At 40.7% G+C, this 17,804-nt stretch overlaps 1 protein-coding gene across 1 annotated transcript in view; it reads right to left on the reverse strand.

Moving 5' to 3' along the window:
- Positions 1–433: 433 nt before the first annotated feature.
- The window catches only part of DGKE (diacylglycerol kinase epsilon), a 29,624-nt gene continuing 12,253 nt past the window's right edge, over positions 434–17,804 (reverse strand). Inside the window, exons 4-11 of the mRNA XM_040244281.1 lie at positions 16,738–16,881; positions 16,341–16,498; positions 15,912–15,963; positions 11,433–11,546; positions 10,068–10,139; positions 6,223–6,350; positions 5,887–5,998; positions 434–5,540 (exon numbers count right to left, since the gene is read on the reverse strand). Of these exons, the coding sequence (XP_040100215.1) occupies positions 5,361–5,540; positions 5,887–5,998; positions 6,223–6,350; positions 10,068–10,139; positions 11,433–11,546; positions 15,912–15,963; positions 16,341–16,498; positions 16,738–16,881 (960 nt within the window). The 3' untranslated portion in view covers positions 434–5,360. The remainder of the gene's footprint in view (positions 5,541–5,886; positions 5,999–6,222; positions 6,351–10,067; positions 10,140–11,432; positions 11,547–15,911; positions 15,964–16,340; positions 16,499–16,737; positions 16,882–17,804) is intronic.

The following is a 17,804-nucleotide window of genomic DNA, read 5'->3' on the forward strand; positions in this document are numbered from 1 at the left end:
TGCTAAAGCTGAAACTCCAGTACTCTGGCTACCTCATGTGAAGAGTTGACTCATTGGAAAAGACTCTGATGCTGGGAGGGACTGGGGGCAGGAGGAGAAGGGGACGACAGAGGATGAGATGGCTGGATGGCATCACCGACTCGATGGACGTGAGTCTGAGTGAACTCCGGGAGTTGGTGATGGACAGGGAGGCCTGGCGTGCTGCGATTCATGGGGTCGCAAAGAGTCGGACACGACTGAGCGACTGGACTGACTGAATGCTCTACTCTGCCCTGAGTCAGTCCTTAAGTCCTTTTTATCCATTCAGGTGGATCTGACCCCAAACTTGTCACACACTGTACCCTCTGCCCTGCTGTACAAGTGCCATCTTCTGTGAAACTAACTCAAACTTGTTTTCTTCTCATTGTTGTATCAGAAAAACAACACAGGATGATACTTTTCAAATGCTGTGCTTTACATTTTATTAAAAAAACAAGCAAACATCTTCAACATCAAATGCTTTAATTCATGTTTCTCTGTCAAGCATTGACCACATTATAGACTCAACACAACGAAAGCAATAAACACAGGGTCATTCATGATAGGGACATAGTACGGAGGCCAAGGGGGTAGCAAGTGCACAGGACCAGCTGGCTGCTCGAGCTGCTCATCTTGACACTGTGGGTTCACAAGAGCCAGTTCCGTCAGTTCACCTGCAAGTAATCAGGGCCATGGATCTGGCTGCTCTAAACTTGCATAAAACAATTAAAATCAGAGTTTATCTGTTGGGCTCATTCTGGTTGATCAAACTGGAGAGAAAGAGTACTGGCGGAGCCCAGAATGGGAGTACTAAGAGCAAGTGTACTCATGAGCCAGTCACCCAGGCGCACACAGAGTGCCCTTCCTTACTGTAGGAATTTGCTCAATAGCCCAGGCTCATCCGATCAGGAAGTCCCCTTGCCTGGACAACGTTAGAGCAACAAGGAAAGCAACCTAACTTGCCAGGTCTCTTCCACGTTTCGGGTCAGTCATCAAAAAGCACCACGAGCTGGTGACTTCCTGTAGTTTACTTTGTAAAGCACGTTCTGCCTTGACATTTCCCTTTAGCAGTGAAGTGGCCTGGGGGACGTTTGCAGAGACTGAGAAGTGTCCCAGGTCTACCATCAGCAGTACATGTACATTCATAGCCTTTAGGTGACATTTTCTGCAGACATTTCTGTAGATGACTAACCTCAACCATTCAGTTCTGTGAACGCCCATATTAGAGGGTGACATTTTCTTCTCCAGAACCTTAGAATATACCTTTCTGAAACCTGCGAACCTCATGCAGTGACTGTACTGCCAGGCCATGAGGGTAAATGTGTGTCTATTTACAAAACTAAAATGAACTAAATAGACGGCCATTTCTATACTTTACTAAAATCAGGAGTATGAGGAACAGAGGCTGAATCAGTGCTTTACTATTCAACAATATGCCTTCAAAATGTGAGAAGTAGCCAAGTGGCCATATTCCAAGCAGCAACTGAGACATCCAAAATACTCTTTTTAATGTAAAAATCAGTAGAAAATTAACCAGCTGACAAGAGTCATTATAATGGCTTCCAAACTCTTTGAAAGAAAATAGTGGAATTTTTGTTTTTGAAAAAAGGAAGTGCTTTGTCTACTGAAATCTGATCTGAAGCAGCACCCCAGCATGGGGAGAAAGCAGGGGCTCTCCAGGGGCCCATGCCACCAGCCCTGAAGGCATCGCCTGTCCTCCAAGACTCCACGGATCACAGCCCCAAACCCACACAGCTCCATAGGAAAACCTGGGGCTACCAACTTTTATGTAATACAGCTTATCAATTTGGATAGCCTGCAGATACCCTGCTTCCTGAAGTCAAGGGCTGGTTCCTGGGCTCAGGCAGCCACACTGTCAACCAGCTCCCACGGTGATTCTGATACTACAGACAGCCTGCAGAGCGTATTCTGAGAAACAGGAGATGAGCCTCCAGCAGAAAATCTGAGAAAGGCAGGGATATACTTTTAAAAGGCAAAACCCAACAACCTCTTCTGTCTTGTTGCTGAGGATAGACCTTCATTCAGATTGAGATAGAGTAACAACACTATTTTTTCTTTTTAAATTTCTAGAAATTTTAAATAAATCTACCTCTACCTACGTTCCTATCCCAAATTAGAATTTTTTTTTTTTTTAAAGTCTGAATATAAAGTGCTGGTTCTTATTTCAGTATAATCAACTTGAGGGAAAACCACATAAAATTATCACCCGTTCTATTGACCTTTTCGGCTGAACAAGTACAAATTACATATTCGGATCCACATGTATCTGTAAATTAATATCATCTTTAAATTTTTTGGTCAGTGCAAATTTAAAATCCCATAATATACATTAAGTACAATTTTACTTTATATGACAAATGCACACCATTTTTCTTTTGACATGCTGGTAGTAGTCATTTTTACAGCAAAAAGGACTGTTTACAATTTCTGAGTCACAGTATATTCTCCAGCTCTAGGTAGGCAAACATATTTCAAAAAGCAAATACGACATGTTTTTGACAAATCCTAAAAAAAATAATAATAATTTTGACTATAAAATTTTATAAATGTTAGCTACAATACGGGTTCACAACTAACAGTTGCAAAACACCTAAAACGCCTTTAAGATCATGTAATCTTACCATCAGACAACTTGTGCGACACAAGTCAGTTTGATTTCCATTAAACAAAAACAAGCACTGAGAATTCTCATCATCTCCTTATGGGATCCCTAAGAAGCTGCCAGGGATTCAGTGTTTAACCTACGAAGATTGCAAGGGGCTAGGAACTGTATTAGAATAAAAGGAGAAATCCGAAAACAGACATGAATACAAGCTTTGCTTCACATATTTCTTCCTGAGAATTTAGAAGAAGTTACTATTTTAAAATCAGAATAGTTTAAAATGGAACAGAAAAATTCTATGGCAAATCATTTTTTGTAAAGTGTGGACTCTCTGGTAATGACAACAATTGCTACCCTAATATATAACATGCAAACATGAGTCTTATAAATTGTATTTATTTAAAACAAGGTACATGCCTCTACATTTATTTGAAATGCTGGGTAAATGTGCCTAAAAAGTTTGAGAATTTTTCTAAAATATGTTTTATGATATGATATTCTGAAGTAACTTTCCTAAAAATATTAAGTCTGAATGAGCGAATAAGGTTAACAGATAAACTTCATGAAGGTCAAACTTCAGTGGATTATGAAAATGAAAGACCAGTTTGTTTTTAAGTAAATGAGGGTGTTTTATAAGACTGTTCTAAATCCAATGTAACATTATAGCTAGAATACAGTTTTAAAAATAAAAAAACTATATAGTTATTTTGATTATTTTAATTCTGATACCCCTATTAACTATTTACTTTGATTATTCTATAATTGGCACTATGAATTATAGATAAAATATAGCCTAAAGCAAAGTGAATCTAACAGTATATTTGTAAAATGTGGTATCAGTAACAATTTTGATCACAAATTATGAATGAAGTTCATTATACTCAAAACATGATCAGCCCATGAAAGAAAATCTGCAGAGTCTCCCAACCACCACCACAGGTAACTTCTGTGAATGGTGTGTGAGTAAGGTGAAAACAGATCTTCTCACAGAATCTTACAATACTAGAATTTAGCTGCTCACATTGAGATCTGGAAGAGATTAATTTAAGCAAAATAAAAGCATTCTAATGTAACTGACCACTACTGTATACATTTCTTAGTTGTTCCTTCAAAACATGGCCTGGGCCTGAAGGTGACTGAAATTTAAGTTTCTGGCAACTCGTAATAGACGACAGATTCATTCACAGATCTTTAAGGGGAGCTAATGGTGTTTGGTGGAAGATACATTCTAGTTCTTCAGAGATTAATGGCATAAAAGACCACCAAATCCACAAATGGGCCATCTGTCCTAAAAATACCAGGCTGGGGGCCCCGTGGGGCAGCCTCACTGTGGAACCTGAGGGAGCAGGTTGGGGAGCAGCAGAGGAGCACCCCTGGAATATTTCTGAAGAATGAGAATATCCAGATAATATATCTATCAGAAGAATTATGGGTTTTAATTATTATTTAGGCTACATTTCTATCTGTGAGTAGCAGAATTTATGATCAATTTAACTTATTAAATAAAGCAACATATTGTAAACACTAAACACAGGTATACCACAGTGAAGAAAATAAATAAGTAAAAAAAATATATCTCTCATTTTAAAATAAATATGATATAAACATTTTAGCAGAGGATTCTATATCCATTTCCCCATGGGAAATTCTGTTAAGTACTTTGGATATACTCCTGTTACTGTAAGACCACCAAATTTTTAAAATGTATCAATCAATACTGAACTTGTTTTGAGCAATTAACCTGACTGGTAAATTTTCCTTAGTACATTTTTTTTTTGAATTGTTGACACTGTCTTTTAATCAAAAGAGAAGTTGGTGAACAGTCCGATTTGAAACTTGTAACTTTTGTTTTTTTGACTGCCACTCTGCAAGAGCTTAGTTCCCTGACCTGGGATTGAACCCCATAACCTCTGCAGTGGAAGCATGGAGTCTTAACCACTAGAATGCCAGGGAAGTCCTGAAACTTGTAACTTTCAATGCAAGGTGCTCTGAATGTTGATTTTTACAACTTGCCTAGGTGGTCCCCTTTCGGCTATGCTGGAGTATAACAAGATGGCCGATCTCAGCTCAACTCGGTCATTAACAGAGGTAACCAAACAACAGTAGGAGACTGAAAGTGTCCTTGAAATAAAATTTAAAACAAGAAATCTGAGTGTTGCCTTCCTTTTACATTTCTCCTTTTAGGGTTTCCTGGAAATAGATATTTATGTGTCCACTTGGTGCTGGGCTGCAAGAAGTCTTAAGAGGCATGCTGTAGGAGGATGCCCAGCATGAACCATGCTGGTGTGACACCAACCATCTACTTTCAAAAAAGCAAGTCATTTTTAAATGTTACAGTGTCATCACATTCAACGTTAAAATGGCAACGATTTTCCACCCACACCTTGCTGGATATACGTGTCCAATCCACTGTGTGGTTCAAGAATAAGGGCCGGGAGGGACCACACACGTCAGCGAGCCTACCCACAGACACGGAGCCTTCGTGGAGCGTTCTGTGACTTTCTGCTCGTGCTGCACGGTCAAAGTGTTTGCTGCAAAAAGGCCAGGCATTTGTGAACACCCGGAGGTCTGGCTGTTTTTGGAATGTTATTTACATAAATGTATACCCACTCCACTATTGATGAAATGAAGACTAAGTTAGTTGACAGGTCTTTTTTGGATGAATGGGTATCTAGTTGTCTGCGAGGATTCTACACTCAGTCCTCAAGTCCTCCTCCATCTACTCAGTCTCCTTTGTATCCTCTTGATCTGAAGCACTAGAGACGTCGTCATCCGTTTGCTCTCCAGAGAAATACAACATCAGCGCGTGTGTCTTGTGGGTTATGGTGACGGTGCAGGGCCCCTGGGCCCACGGCTCGCCATCTACCTGCATTGGCATCATTGAGCACTTCAAGATCAGCTAGAATTACAGGTACAAATGAGAAAAGAGTTAGTCCCCAGAAAGCTGAGAAAAATCTTCCTTAATAAGATCTCGAGTCCTTTAACCCTTCTTAGGGACATTTCTGAGCAATGCGCTCTTAGAAAATTAATCTGAATATATTTTATTCTTCAGTTGTTTAAGGGATTCTTTTTCACTGAACACTTCACTTCTTCAACTGGACTGAGGGCCATATTTCCTCTTTCCCCATCCTATTTAGCCCGGGTAGAGGATGACTGATAGCATGGGCTGTAAACCACATGTTGGTTTAGGGAAGGCTATAGTACATTATCTTCTAAACCTCAATGGCTTAGAATATTTCACCTACTCGCACTGTATGTGCTTGTCCTATTCGAAAAGGATTCGCCAGCTTCACTTGAATCTGAGCACAGTGGAAAGACCCATACACTCCAACGACTTCCAATAAACCATCATCATGCCTAAAATTGGACAAAGGAAACATGGATTATGTGATGCGGTAAAATAAAACCAGCCACAATAGGACAATTACTTTTCAGCATAGGTGGACCATCAGCTTATTAACTATTGATATTAATGAGGTATACAAAAAGGAAAATCTGTGGTAAAAATGTTAAAAGTCTACAAAGAACAGACTGCTTTAAAGAAACCAGTGACATAAAAAACCACTTGCAAATGTACATACCTGGCTAGAGGGTAAGTCTCGTCTCCCATCCCTTCCCACAGTCTGCAGCCACCACCCCAGTAGCCGATATTCAGAACGATAATGCCTTCCAAATTCGGCAGTTCTACTCGCTCACCATCCAGCTCTAGCTTTAAGGAAATACAAGGAGTAAGTTACTTCAGGGCACATTACTTTCAGACACAGCCACTCAGAATCCTATCCACTCTCACATACATGTGAGAGCTGGTAGGAAGACTGCTTCCTACCCAGGTAATCTAGCCTTTCTCATTTGTTCAATGTTTATTGCAATAAATGAATCATAGCAGTGAATTTTTTAAAATCAAAGACATCCTTTTCCTTACATCCCAGTATTTTTTCAGGCTTTATCTAACTTGCTGTTTTAGCAGCGTCTCACACTGCCAACCCGTTCCTCTTTCCGTGAAATATTCTCTACCTTTGCTTTCTGGGAACCAGACTACTTCTCTGGGCGTCCCTCTGCCACTGCTGAGAGCTCCACTCCCAGCCTCACACCGAAGACATTTCTCACAGCTATGAACCATGTACTGGGCTCCCTTCTCTTCTCTACACACTCTGGATTGAAATCTGAGCCACTTCTGTCTTGCTAATTGCCACCTCTGTGCTGATGGCAATTTTTTGTTGGTGCAGGAAAGTGAACTGGGCTAGATCTGTATATCCAACTGCCCACAAAACATTTCCCATTGACTGTGGCTCCTAAAACTCTCATGTCCAAAGCTGAGTTAAGCATCTTCTCTGCCATCTACCTTCCCAGGAAAGGTTAGCACCAGCTGTCCTCACCCTCCTAACTAGAAACCTGGAAATTATCTTTGACCTCTGTCTCTTCACCTTCCATACCAATTAAGCACTAAAAACCACCGATGCTACTTCTAAGTCTCCGTCCCTCGCCGTCATTCCTGACCGCAGCCTAGTCCAGCAGCCACTGTTTCTCTAGCTCTGCTCTCCTCTTACTCACCTCTCAAAGGCTACTTAGACTGACACTTATCCCGATTATGTCCCTTCAATGGCTGGACTCAGTGTTCACAATGAACTCCAAGTGCCTTAACAAGTCACCAGTTTCTCTGTGACCTCGGCATCTGCCTGGTTCTCCAGCATCAGCTCTCGCCACTGTCTCTCCTGCAGGCTACACTCCAGCCTGAACACACTCAAATATGCTATGTTCTCTCCTGCCTCTGGGCCTTTGCCCATGTTGTTCTTAGCCCAGAATAATGTTTATCTCCTTCATTTAGCTAAGTTTTAATTTGCAGATTACAGTTTGTTAACTTCTTCCAGAAAGACTTCCTCGTCAGTCACTTTCCCTAGACAGTTTCCAGTCTGTGGGTTATGTACAGTTCAGTTCAGTTCAGTCGCTCAGTCATGTCCAACTCTTTGCAAGCCCATGGACTGCACCACGCCAGGCTTCCTTGTCCATCACCAACTCCCAGAGCTTGATCAAACCCAAGTCCAATGCGTCGGTGATGCCATCCAACCATCTCATCTTCTGTTGTCCCCTTCTCCTCCTGCCCTCAATCTTTCCCAGCATCAGGGTATTTTCCAATGAGTCGGTTCTTTGCATCAGGTGGCCAAAGTATTGGAGTTTCAGCTTCAGCATCAGTCCTTCCAATAAATATTCAGGATTGATTTCCTTTAGGATGGACTGGTTGAATCTCCTTGCTGTCCAAGGGACTTTCAAGAGTCTTCTCCAACACCACAGTTCAAAAGCATCAATTCTTCAGTGCTCAGCTTTCTTTATAGTCCAACTCTCACATCCATACACGACTACTGGAAAAACCATAGCTTTGACTAGACGGACCTTTGTTGGCAAAGTTAATGTCTCTGCGTTTTAGTATGCGGTCTAGGTTGGTCATTGTTTTTCTTCCAAGAAACAAGCGTCTTTTAATTTCATGGCTGCGGTCACCATCTGCAGTGATTTTAGAGCCCCCCCAAAAATAAAGTCTCTGTTTCCACTGTTTCTCCATCTGTCTGCGATGAAGTGATGGAACAGGATGCCATAATCTTAGTTTTCTGAATGTTGAGTTTTAAGCCAACCTTTTCACTCTCCTCCTTCACTTTTATCAAGAGGCTCTTTAGTTCTTCTTCACTTTCTGCCATAAGTGGGGTGTCATCTGCATATCTGAGGTTCTTGATATTTCTCCCAGGAATCTTGATTCCAGCTTGTGCTTCATCCAGTTTGGCATTTTGCACTCTGCATATAAGGTAAATAAACAGGGTGACAATATACAGCCTTGATGTACTCCTTTCCCGATTTGGAATCAGTCTGTTGTTCAATGTCCAGTTCTAATTGTTGCTTCTTGACCTGCATACCTATTTCTCAGGAGGCAGGTAAGATGGTCTAGTGTTCCCATCTCTTGAAGAATTTTCCACAATTTGTTGTGATCCACACAGTTAAAAGCTTTGGCATAGTCAATAAAGCAGAAGTAGATGTTTTCCTGGAACTCTCTTGCTTTTTCTATGATCCAATGGATGCTGGCAATTTGATCTCTGCTTCTTCTGCCTTTTCTAAATCCAGCCTGAACATCTGGAAGTTCACAGTTCATGTACTGTTGAAGCCCGGCTTGGAGAATGTTGAGTGTTACTTTGCTAGCATGTGAGATGAATGCAATTATGCGGTAGTCTGAACATTCTTTGGCATTGCCCTTCTTTGGGATTGGAATGAAAACTGACCTTTTCCAGTCCTGTGGTCACTGCTGAGTTTTCCAAATTTGCTGGCATATTGAGTGCAGCACTTTCACAGCATCATCTTTTAGGATTTGAAAAAGTTCCACTGGAATTCCATCACCTCCACTAATTTTGTTCGCACTGTAAGGCCCACTTGACTTCACATTCCAGGATGTCTGGCTCTAGATGAGTGATCACACCATTGTGGTTATCTGGGTCTTTAAGATCTTTTTTTGTACAGTTCTACTGTGTATGTAATTCCTGTAAGACTTCATATTTTCCTTATATTATTTCTTATGCCATATTACAATGTGGTTTAAATGTCTTTCTTCTCTCCAGACTACAAACTTAGTGACAGTGAGAGATTTGTCACTGTATGTCTAGTACCTAAAACTGTGCCTGGCATTTAATGGGTGGTATCACAGGTGATTTTTGTATAAACAGATGATTAGACAAAAAAATGTGCTATGTCATACGCTTCACTCTACCCAAGCAATCAAAGTCCAGGAAAAAGGAAACAGGATGAAGCAGAAGGGAACATTCTTCACGGCCAACCTCATCATCCCACCTTCCCACCTGTGCTGCGAGCTCAGTCTGTCTAACTGCAACAGCCTTCCGAGCTGAGTGTGCAGTCAGGCTCCTTCCTCTCCGCTCATTTTCAACTCTTTCCCTAAGCTGTTTATTGTTTGGCTCTTTCCTTACTTTTTTTTGGCCATGCTGCACGGCACATAACAGAAATACATCACAACCATAATAGGAATTAAACTTTGGGCTTCATCTTCCTCTGAGAGTCCATGACTCAGGCACTGTTGTCACAGAGCTTCACACTGGTCATCACGCATGAAAAGACGCTGCTCAGTATAAGAGTTACACAGACTCTGGAGTTACATAAACCTGGGTTTAAATGCTGGTTACCTGTATCCTTGGGCACTCTGTGAATCTGGGCAAGTTATTTAATTTCAAACAGCTTTATGAGTGATGGGAATATAGTAGTATCTGCCTTACAGACTGCGGTGAAAATTTAGTGGGAAAATGTGTATAAAGCACTTAGAAGTGTCTGGTACACAATAAATACTCCATATGTGTTATCGAAATATGTTAATAGAAACTTCAGCATTTTTGTTTAAAAAAAGTTCATAGTCCAGAGACCACCTAAAAGTTTAAAAGCTTACCTCAACTTTTTTATTCAAATCTTTACATTCTTGCACTAAACAATCTTTGGTTCCATAAAATAAGTAAACAGCCTATGAGAAATGGACAGAAAATATGATATTAAAGCAATCTAACAAGCCCTGTAAGCTAAAAAAAGACACTGAACCAAAGCTCCCTGATGTGGCGACTGAGTCGTGTGTCCACAGAGTGGACTAGAGACTGATGGGAGAAGGCGCCTTTACTACTACAGTTCAGCCCATTTTCTTAGGGGAATGTAGGATTAGGGCGGAGAAGGCAGTGGCACCCCACTCCAGTACTCTTGCCTGGAAAATCCCACGGACAGAGGAGCCTGGTAGGCTACAGTCCATGACTCTTGTCAGACACGACTGAGCGACTTCACTTTCTCTTTTCACCTTCATGCATTGGAGGAGGCAATGGCAACCCACTCCAGTGTTCTTGCCTGGAGAATCCCAGGGACGGGGGAGCCTGGTGGGCTGCCGTCTATGGGGTCACACAGAGTCAGACATGACTGAAGTGACTTAGCAGCAGCAACAGGATTAGGTGGTTTGTGCTTAAATGGTGTTTTCTCCCAGTTTATCCAAAAAGCTACACCTTATGAAGAAAATTTCACCTTTTCCTAGTACTTAACAGCAAATCTAGCAAACGTTTGATAATCACCTTTGAATATAGAAACGCTGATGAAAGGATTGAGATGCTAATTACCATACTGTATAAGCAGCAACACTATCGTGTTGGTAACTATATGAATAAAAGGGAGCTATTTGTAAATTTCAAATATTTGTAAAACAGAACCAGGAACAACAGATAATTGTAAAACAGAACCAGCATCTATTTGTCACATCCTGTTGCTCAATCACCAAAAGTCATTAAAAAAAATTTCAAGACAAATGTTCCACCAAAGGAATCAATTGTACTAGAAACCAGAGATGATCTCAGTTAAAACTCTGGTAAACAAACTGCTCCTTTTCTTACCTCATTTGCCTTTTAGAGTCTTTTCAGGCCTATTCAATCTATTTTTCCACTAATGACTTCATCAGAAATTTATCTTGCCTAAATTTACTTCCAATTCTAGTTGCCATTTAAGTAAGATAAGCTATCATATATTCCATTTAGTAGGCATCTAAGCAAAAGATGCTCTAAAACACTGCAACTCTGAGTTAAAAAATTTTGTCCTGGTTATAAAATACTTTAATAAAATACATTTAAGGATCTAATTTGACAGTCTTACACAAAATGGAGCAGGCAAATGTTTCCGTAAGTTAGTTCTATCTCAATCTAGTTGAAAGAGTGCTAGGTATAATTGAACTATTGACTTTTACTGTACCTTAGGTGATAAGCAGGAAATGTTATTTTATCCAACACACCTTATTAAGAATTCTGCTAGAAAATAGAGATGGGGCCTTCTCACGATGAGCGTGAAAATTGAGGGCCATGAGAGCATCAGGTCCAATAGAAAAATAGTTGTTCATTGTGAATTCCTGTGGAAAAGGGTAAACAGCAGATTAGGCTTCCATCCATGCCTGTGTCATTTGATGAACGTATAAACCTTAGTCTTTATGTTCTTTATGAAAACTGAGTCATTTAGTTTTTACATAAGCTATTTTATGCTATCCAGTGACGTTTCCAGAGATAAAGCTTCAGTTTAAAGGCTGATTCTTTAAGACAAAATTTCACTTTCCATTTCTGGTTAATATGCTACATCTAAACAGCTCTACTCTACATCCAGGCTTTCAAATCCTGTATTCTCATTATATTTGCTTGTTACTTCCAGCACTTCTCAGGTTCTCAGCTTTTTCAGTCTCCATTAGGCTATTGGTGCCTGCTCAGTTTATCTTACTTCCCAATCCAGCCTGGGTTCCTCAACCGAGCTGCACTTGGTCTTTTCCCTGAGCAACAGTTTGCATTTCTGACTTCTTGTTCAGTGGGTCAGAGACTAAAGGTTGACATGCTCTGAATATTAATGCGTTTTCTTCCTATTCAAACCTGAAACCCTATTTTTCTTATTTTGGTTAATGTCATTTTCACACATCCTGTCATAAAAACTAGGAATCTCATAGTAAAGTTTTCTTTCCCACTTCCCCTAATAGCAATCAGTTGCCAAGTCTCGATCAATACTACTTTTAAAACGGCTCTGAACAGGGAAAGTGCTGAGTCATGGTCTGGAAATGCTGAGTCATAGTGAGGAAGGTGCTGCGTTATGGTGAGAAAGTATGTAGTCCTCCTCCTAAGATTCCCTTTGTTTTGTTATAGTGCAGGTTTCTTACCTATTTTCACATTATCCCCAGTATTTTTTATTTTTATTATTTTCTTTCTTGTTTTTATATATTATTAATTTAAAATTGGAGTTTAGCTGCTTTACAATGTTACGTTAGTTTCTGCTGTACAGCCAAGTGAATCAGCTATATGTATACACATGTCCCTTCGCTCTTGGACATCTCTCCCCACGGCCACTCCCCCACCCCACCCATCTAGGTCACCACAGAGCACCAAACTGAGCTCCCTGTGTTATACAGAAGCTTCCCACTGGCTAGCGATGGCACCCCACTCCAGTACTCTTGCCTGGAAAATCCCATGGATGGAGAAGCCTGGTGGGCTGCAGTCCACGGGGTCACTAAGAGTCGGACACGACTGAGCGACTTCACTTTCACTTTTCACTTTCGTGCACTGGAGAAGGAAATGGCAACCCACTCCAGTGTTCTTGCCTGGAGAATCCCAGGGACTGGGGAGCCTGGTGGGCTGCCGTCTATGGGGTCGCACAGAGTCGGACACGACTGAAGTGACTTAGCAGCAGCAGCAGTGTGTATATATGTCAATGCTAATTTCTCCATTCATCCCACCCTTTCCTTCCCTTGTTGTGTCCCCAAGTCCATTCTCTATGTCTGTATCTCTACTCCTGACTTGCAAATCAGGATTTGCAAGGTTCATCAGTACCATTTTTCTAGATTCTACATATATGCATTAATATACAATATTTGTTTTTCTCTCTCTTACTTCACTATGTATGACAGACTCTAGGGCCATTCACATCTCTATAAATGACCCAATATAATTCCTTTTTATGGCTGAGTATAGAAAGAGTGCCTCAAGAACTATGGATGGAGGTTCGTAACATTGTGCAGGAGGCGGTGATCAAAACCATCCCAAGAAGAAGAAATGCAAAAAGGTAAAATGGCATTTTAATCTCCTCTGAGGAGACCTTGCAAATAGCTGAAAAAATAAGAAAAGTGGAAGGCAAAGGAGAAAAGGAAAAATATACCTATCTGAATGCAGATTTCCAAAGAATAACAAGGAGAGATAAGAAAGCCTTCCTCAGTGATCAATGCAAAGAAATAGAGGAAAACAATAGAATGAAAAAGACTAGAGATCTCTTCAAGAAAATTAGAGATACCAAAGGAACATTTCATGCAAAGATGGGCACAATAAAGGACAGAAAAGGTATGGACCTAATAGAAGCAGAAGATATTAAGAAGAGGTGCCAAGAATACACAGAAGAACTATACAAAAAAGCTCTTCATGACCTAGATAAACATGATGGTGTGATCACTCACCTAGAGCCAGACATCCTGGAATGTGAAGTCAAGTGGGCCTTAGGAAGCATCACTATGAACAAAGCTAGTGGAGGTGATGGAATTCCAGCTAAACTATTTCAAATCCTAAAAGAGGATGCTGTGAAAGTGTTGCACTCAATATGCCAGCAAATTTGGAAAACTCAGCAGTGGCCACAGGACTGGAAAAGGTCTGTTTTCATTCCAATCCCAAAGAATGCTCAAACTACCACACAATTGCACTCATATCACACACTAGCAAAGTAATGCTTGAAATTCTCCAAGTGAGGCTTCAACAGTATGTGAACCATGAACTTCCAGATGTTCAGGCTGGATTTAGAAAAGGCAGAAGCAGCAGAGATCAAATTGCCAACATCCATTGGATTATAGAAAAAGCAAGAGAATTCCAGAAAAACATCTACTTCTACTTCACTGACTATACTAAAGCCTTTAACTGTGTGGATCACAACACACTGTGGAAAATTCTTCAAAAGATGGGAATACCAGACCATCTTATCTACCTCCTGAGAAATCTCTATGCAGGTCAAGAAGCAACAGTTAGAACTGAACATGGAACAACAGACTGGTTCAAAATTTGGAAAGGTGTACGTCAAGGATGTATATTGTCACCCTGTTTATTTAACTTATACATAGAGTACATCACGCAAAATGCTGAACTGGATGAAGCACAAGCTGGAATCAAGACTGCAGGGAGAAACATCAATAATCTCAGATATGCAGATGACAACATTCTAATGGCAGAAAGCAAAGAGGAACTACAGAGCCTCTTGATGAAGGTGAAAGAAGAGAGTGAAAAAGTTGGCTTAAAACTCAACATTCAGAAAACTAAGATCATGGCATTCGGTCCCATCACTTCATGGCAAATAGATGGGGGAACATGGAAACAGTGACAGACTTTATTTTTGTGGTTTCCCAAATCACTGCAGATGGTGACTGCAGCCATGAAGTTCAAAGATGCTTGCTCCTTGGAAGAAAAGTGATGACCAACTTAGACAGCATATTAAAAAGCAGAGAGATTACTTTGTTGACAAAGGTCAGTATAGTCAAAGCTATGTTTTCTTCAGTAGTCATGTATGGATGTGAGAGTTGGACCATAAAGAAAGCTGAGCACCAAAGAATTGATGCTTTTGAACTATGGTGTTGGAGAACACTCTTGAGAGTCCCTTGGACTGCAAGGAGATCAAATCAGTCAATCCTAAAGGAGATCAGTCCTGAATATTCATTGGAAGGACTGATGCTGAAGCTGAAGCTCCAATACTTTGGCCACCTGATGCAAAGAACTGACTCCTTGGAAAAGACCCTGATGCTGGGAAAGATTGAAGGCAGGAGGAGAAGGGGATGACAGAGAATGAGATGGTTGGATGGCATCACTGACTCTATGGACATGAGTTTGAGTAAGCTTTGGAAGTTGATGATGGACAGGGAAACATGGTGTACTGCAGTCCATGGGGTCACAGAGTCAGACACGACTGAGGGACTGAACTGAAATAATGTTCCACTGTACACATTTACCACACCTTCTTTATCGATGCATCTGTCACTGGACATTGAGGTTTCTTTCGTGTAAATAGTGCTGTAATGAACACTGGCATGTATCTTTTCTAATTATGTTTTTCTGCAAGGAAGACAACACAGATGGCCAAGAGGCACATGAAAAGATGCTTAACATCACTAATTATTAGAGAAATGCAGACCAAAACTACAGTGAGGTGTCACCTCCCACTGGTAAGAATGACCATCATCATAAAATCTACAAACAATAAATGCTGGAGAGGGTGTACAGAAAAGGGAACCCTCTTGCACTGTTGGTAGGAATGTAAACTGATAGAGCCACTATGGAGGTTCCTTAAAAAACTAAAAATAGAACTACCATATGGTCCAGCAATCCCACTACTGGGCATATACTCTGAGAAAACCATAATCCAATGTGTCTTTTTAAAAATACAGATCTGCTATCGCTGTGCTACCTCTGTATTATTTGCTATTCACTAACCAAGATGTGCACCCTCCAGTCTTATTTCCTCTACCTGGGGAAACTTCTGTTTCTTTCTGTGTTGATCTAAATTGTATTTACATTTTAAGGACTAACTCCCATGTCACTTCCCCTGAAATCTTTCCCGCCTGATCTACCAGGGGAGAACCAGGCACACCTCAGCCTGTTCCATAACCAGCTCCCCAGAGATAAGCAGCTGTTGCTGTGTCCCCCTGCAGTGCCACAGTGCAAGCGCTCCATCGTGTCTGCTGAAACCACTAGCAACTGCAGCCCTAAAACCATACCTTGGGTTTTCTTAAGTGGTAGTATCCTTTACTTGTTACTTGAACTTTCCATCTGAAAAACAGGAGTTTGAAAAAATCAGTAATTACTAACAAATTAATTGTCAGTTAATTATAACTATTACCAATCAACTCTGGATGTCTGGTAGATAAGGTTCTTCTATTAAAATAGCTTTTGGGAAATGGATACATTTAAATGACTATGTAAATCTTGAGAGGAGTACTCAGCCTAACTTGTTACCTAACTTACAATTTACATAACCACCCAATATACAGCAACAAAACAAAACACCACTGTCCACACATAAGTACAATTGACATAGTCTTTTACATTTAAACTACATTTAACTTTATAACTACACGTCTTCATTTATAATTCAAGGAATATTCCCAAAGCTCAAGAAATCACTTTTGAGGGTAAGTATAACTTACCTATCTAGTTTAACTCCATCTGCTTCCATCACGTTTCTTAAGACTTGAGCAACTGGGATTTCTCCTGCATAACCTGTACCCCACCCCAAGGTATTGGATAGATCATTGCCTGTTCCCAGAGGCAAGACAGCAACTTGTGGAATGTATTTCTCTTGTCCCTACAATACAGAAGATTATTTTAGATTTTTCTCTTCAGACTATTTGGAGGGTAATAATATTTGGTAAAATTTAAAGCCCAAAGCAATAAAGATACAAATAATAACTGCTCAATCACAATATTCAAGGTTGGCAAGGTCTTCTAATATTCACCTGCATAATAAAAAATATAACTACAAGTACTGTGTAACTTTCTTGGAAGTGCTTCTCTGAGAGACAAGGGTATCTTAAGGATGGATACCTTAATCTTCATTTCATCAAGGGCATCCAGGACCCAGCCGACAGTCCCATCCCCTCCACAGACAAGCACTCGAGCTGAGTCATAGGGAAGAAGAGTACAAAGTTGTAGGGCTTTGATGGGGGGAGTTTTAGTAACATCAAAAACCTATAACGTGAAAGAAAAGGAAAAAATTATTTTACCCAACACTGTCACCCACCTGTGAGGATAATTCCCCTCTAGATGAGGACCTAGATGTGCTTAAATAACAATGCTGGCATTTATCTTTATGCTGGGCAGTATACCAGACTGTAGTCACTGTGGCTCATCCTGAGTGAAGTGAGTGAAAGTCGCTCAGTCGTGTCTGACTCTTTGTATAGTGTCTGTATAGTCCATGGAATTCTCCAGACCAGAATACTGGAGTGGGTAGCCTTTCCCTTCTCCATGGGATCTTCCCAACCCAGGGATCGAACCCGGGTCTCCCATATGGCAGGCGGATTCTTTACCAGCTGAGCGAGCAGGGAAGCCCTAATGCTGCCCCTAAAAAGCACGAGCAAACAGCAGTCTACTGGAAACGGAGACACAGGAAGGTTAGATAACTCGCCCATGCTTCCTCTGATAATTAAGTGCTGGCAGGGAAATCGAATCCGGTATTCTGTCCACTATACAATCCTGCCACCTTTATGTTCACATAAAACCAGGCTGTGCCGAGTTCACCTCTAACTAGTGCTTCCTATTCTGTACGGGCTTTAAAGAATCCATTACTAGTGCAAGTGGTACACATTTCTGGAAAACAATTTTGCAATATGAGTAAAATGACATAAAGATGGAAGGATCCATAATACCTATAATTCTATACATGATCTAGGAAAGTATTTCAAAAGATGAAAAAACTGTGTATAAAGATATTCAGTGCAGCATCATTTATAATCATACAATTGTAGAGACAAACTCGACTGCCATCGGCAGGAGCCTGTGTAAATATGGACACATCCGCTTGACGGTTTCTCAGTCATCACATATATAATTGTGAGGCCTAGCTTGCCGCACTGAAGGCAATGGCACCCCCACTCCAGCACTCCTGCCTACAA

Source organism: Oryx dammah, unplaced genomic scaffold, assembly GCF_014754425.2.
Source record: "Oryx dammah isolate SB20612 unplaced genomic scaffold, SCBI_Odam_1.1 HiC_scaffold_8, whole genome shotgun sequence".
Taxonomy (NCBI): Eukaryota; Metazoa; Chordata; class Mammalia; order Artiodactyla; family Bovidae; genus Oryx; species Oryx dammah.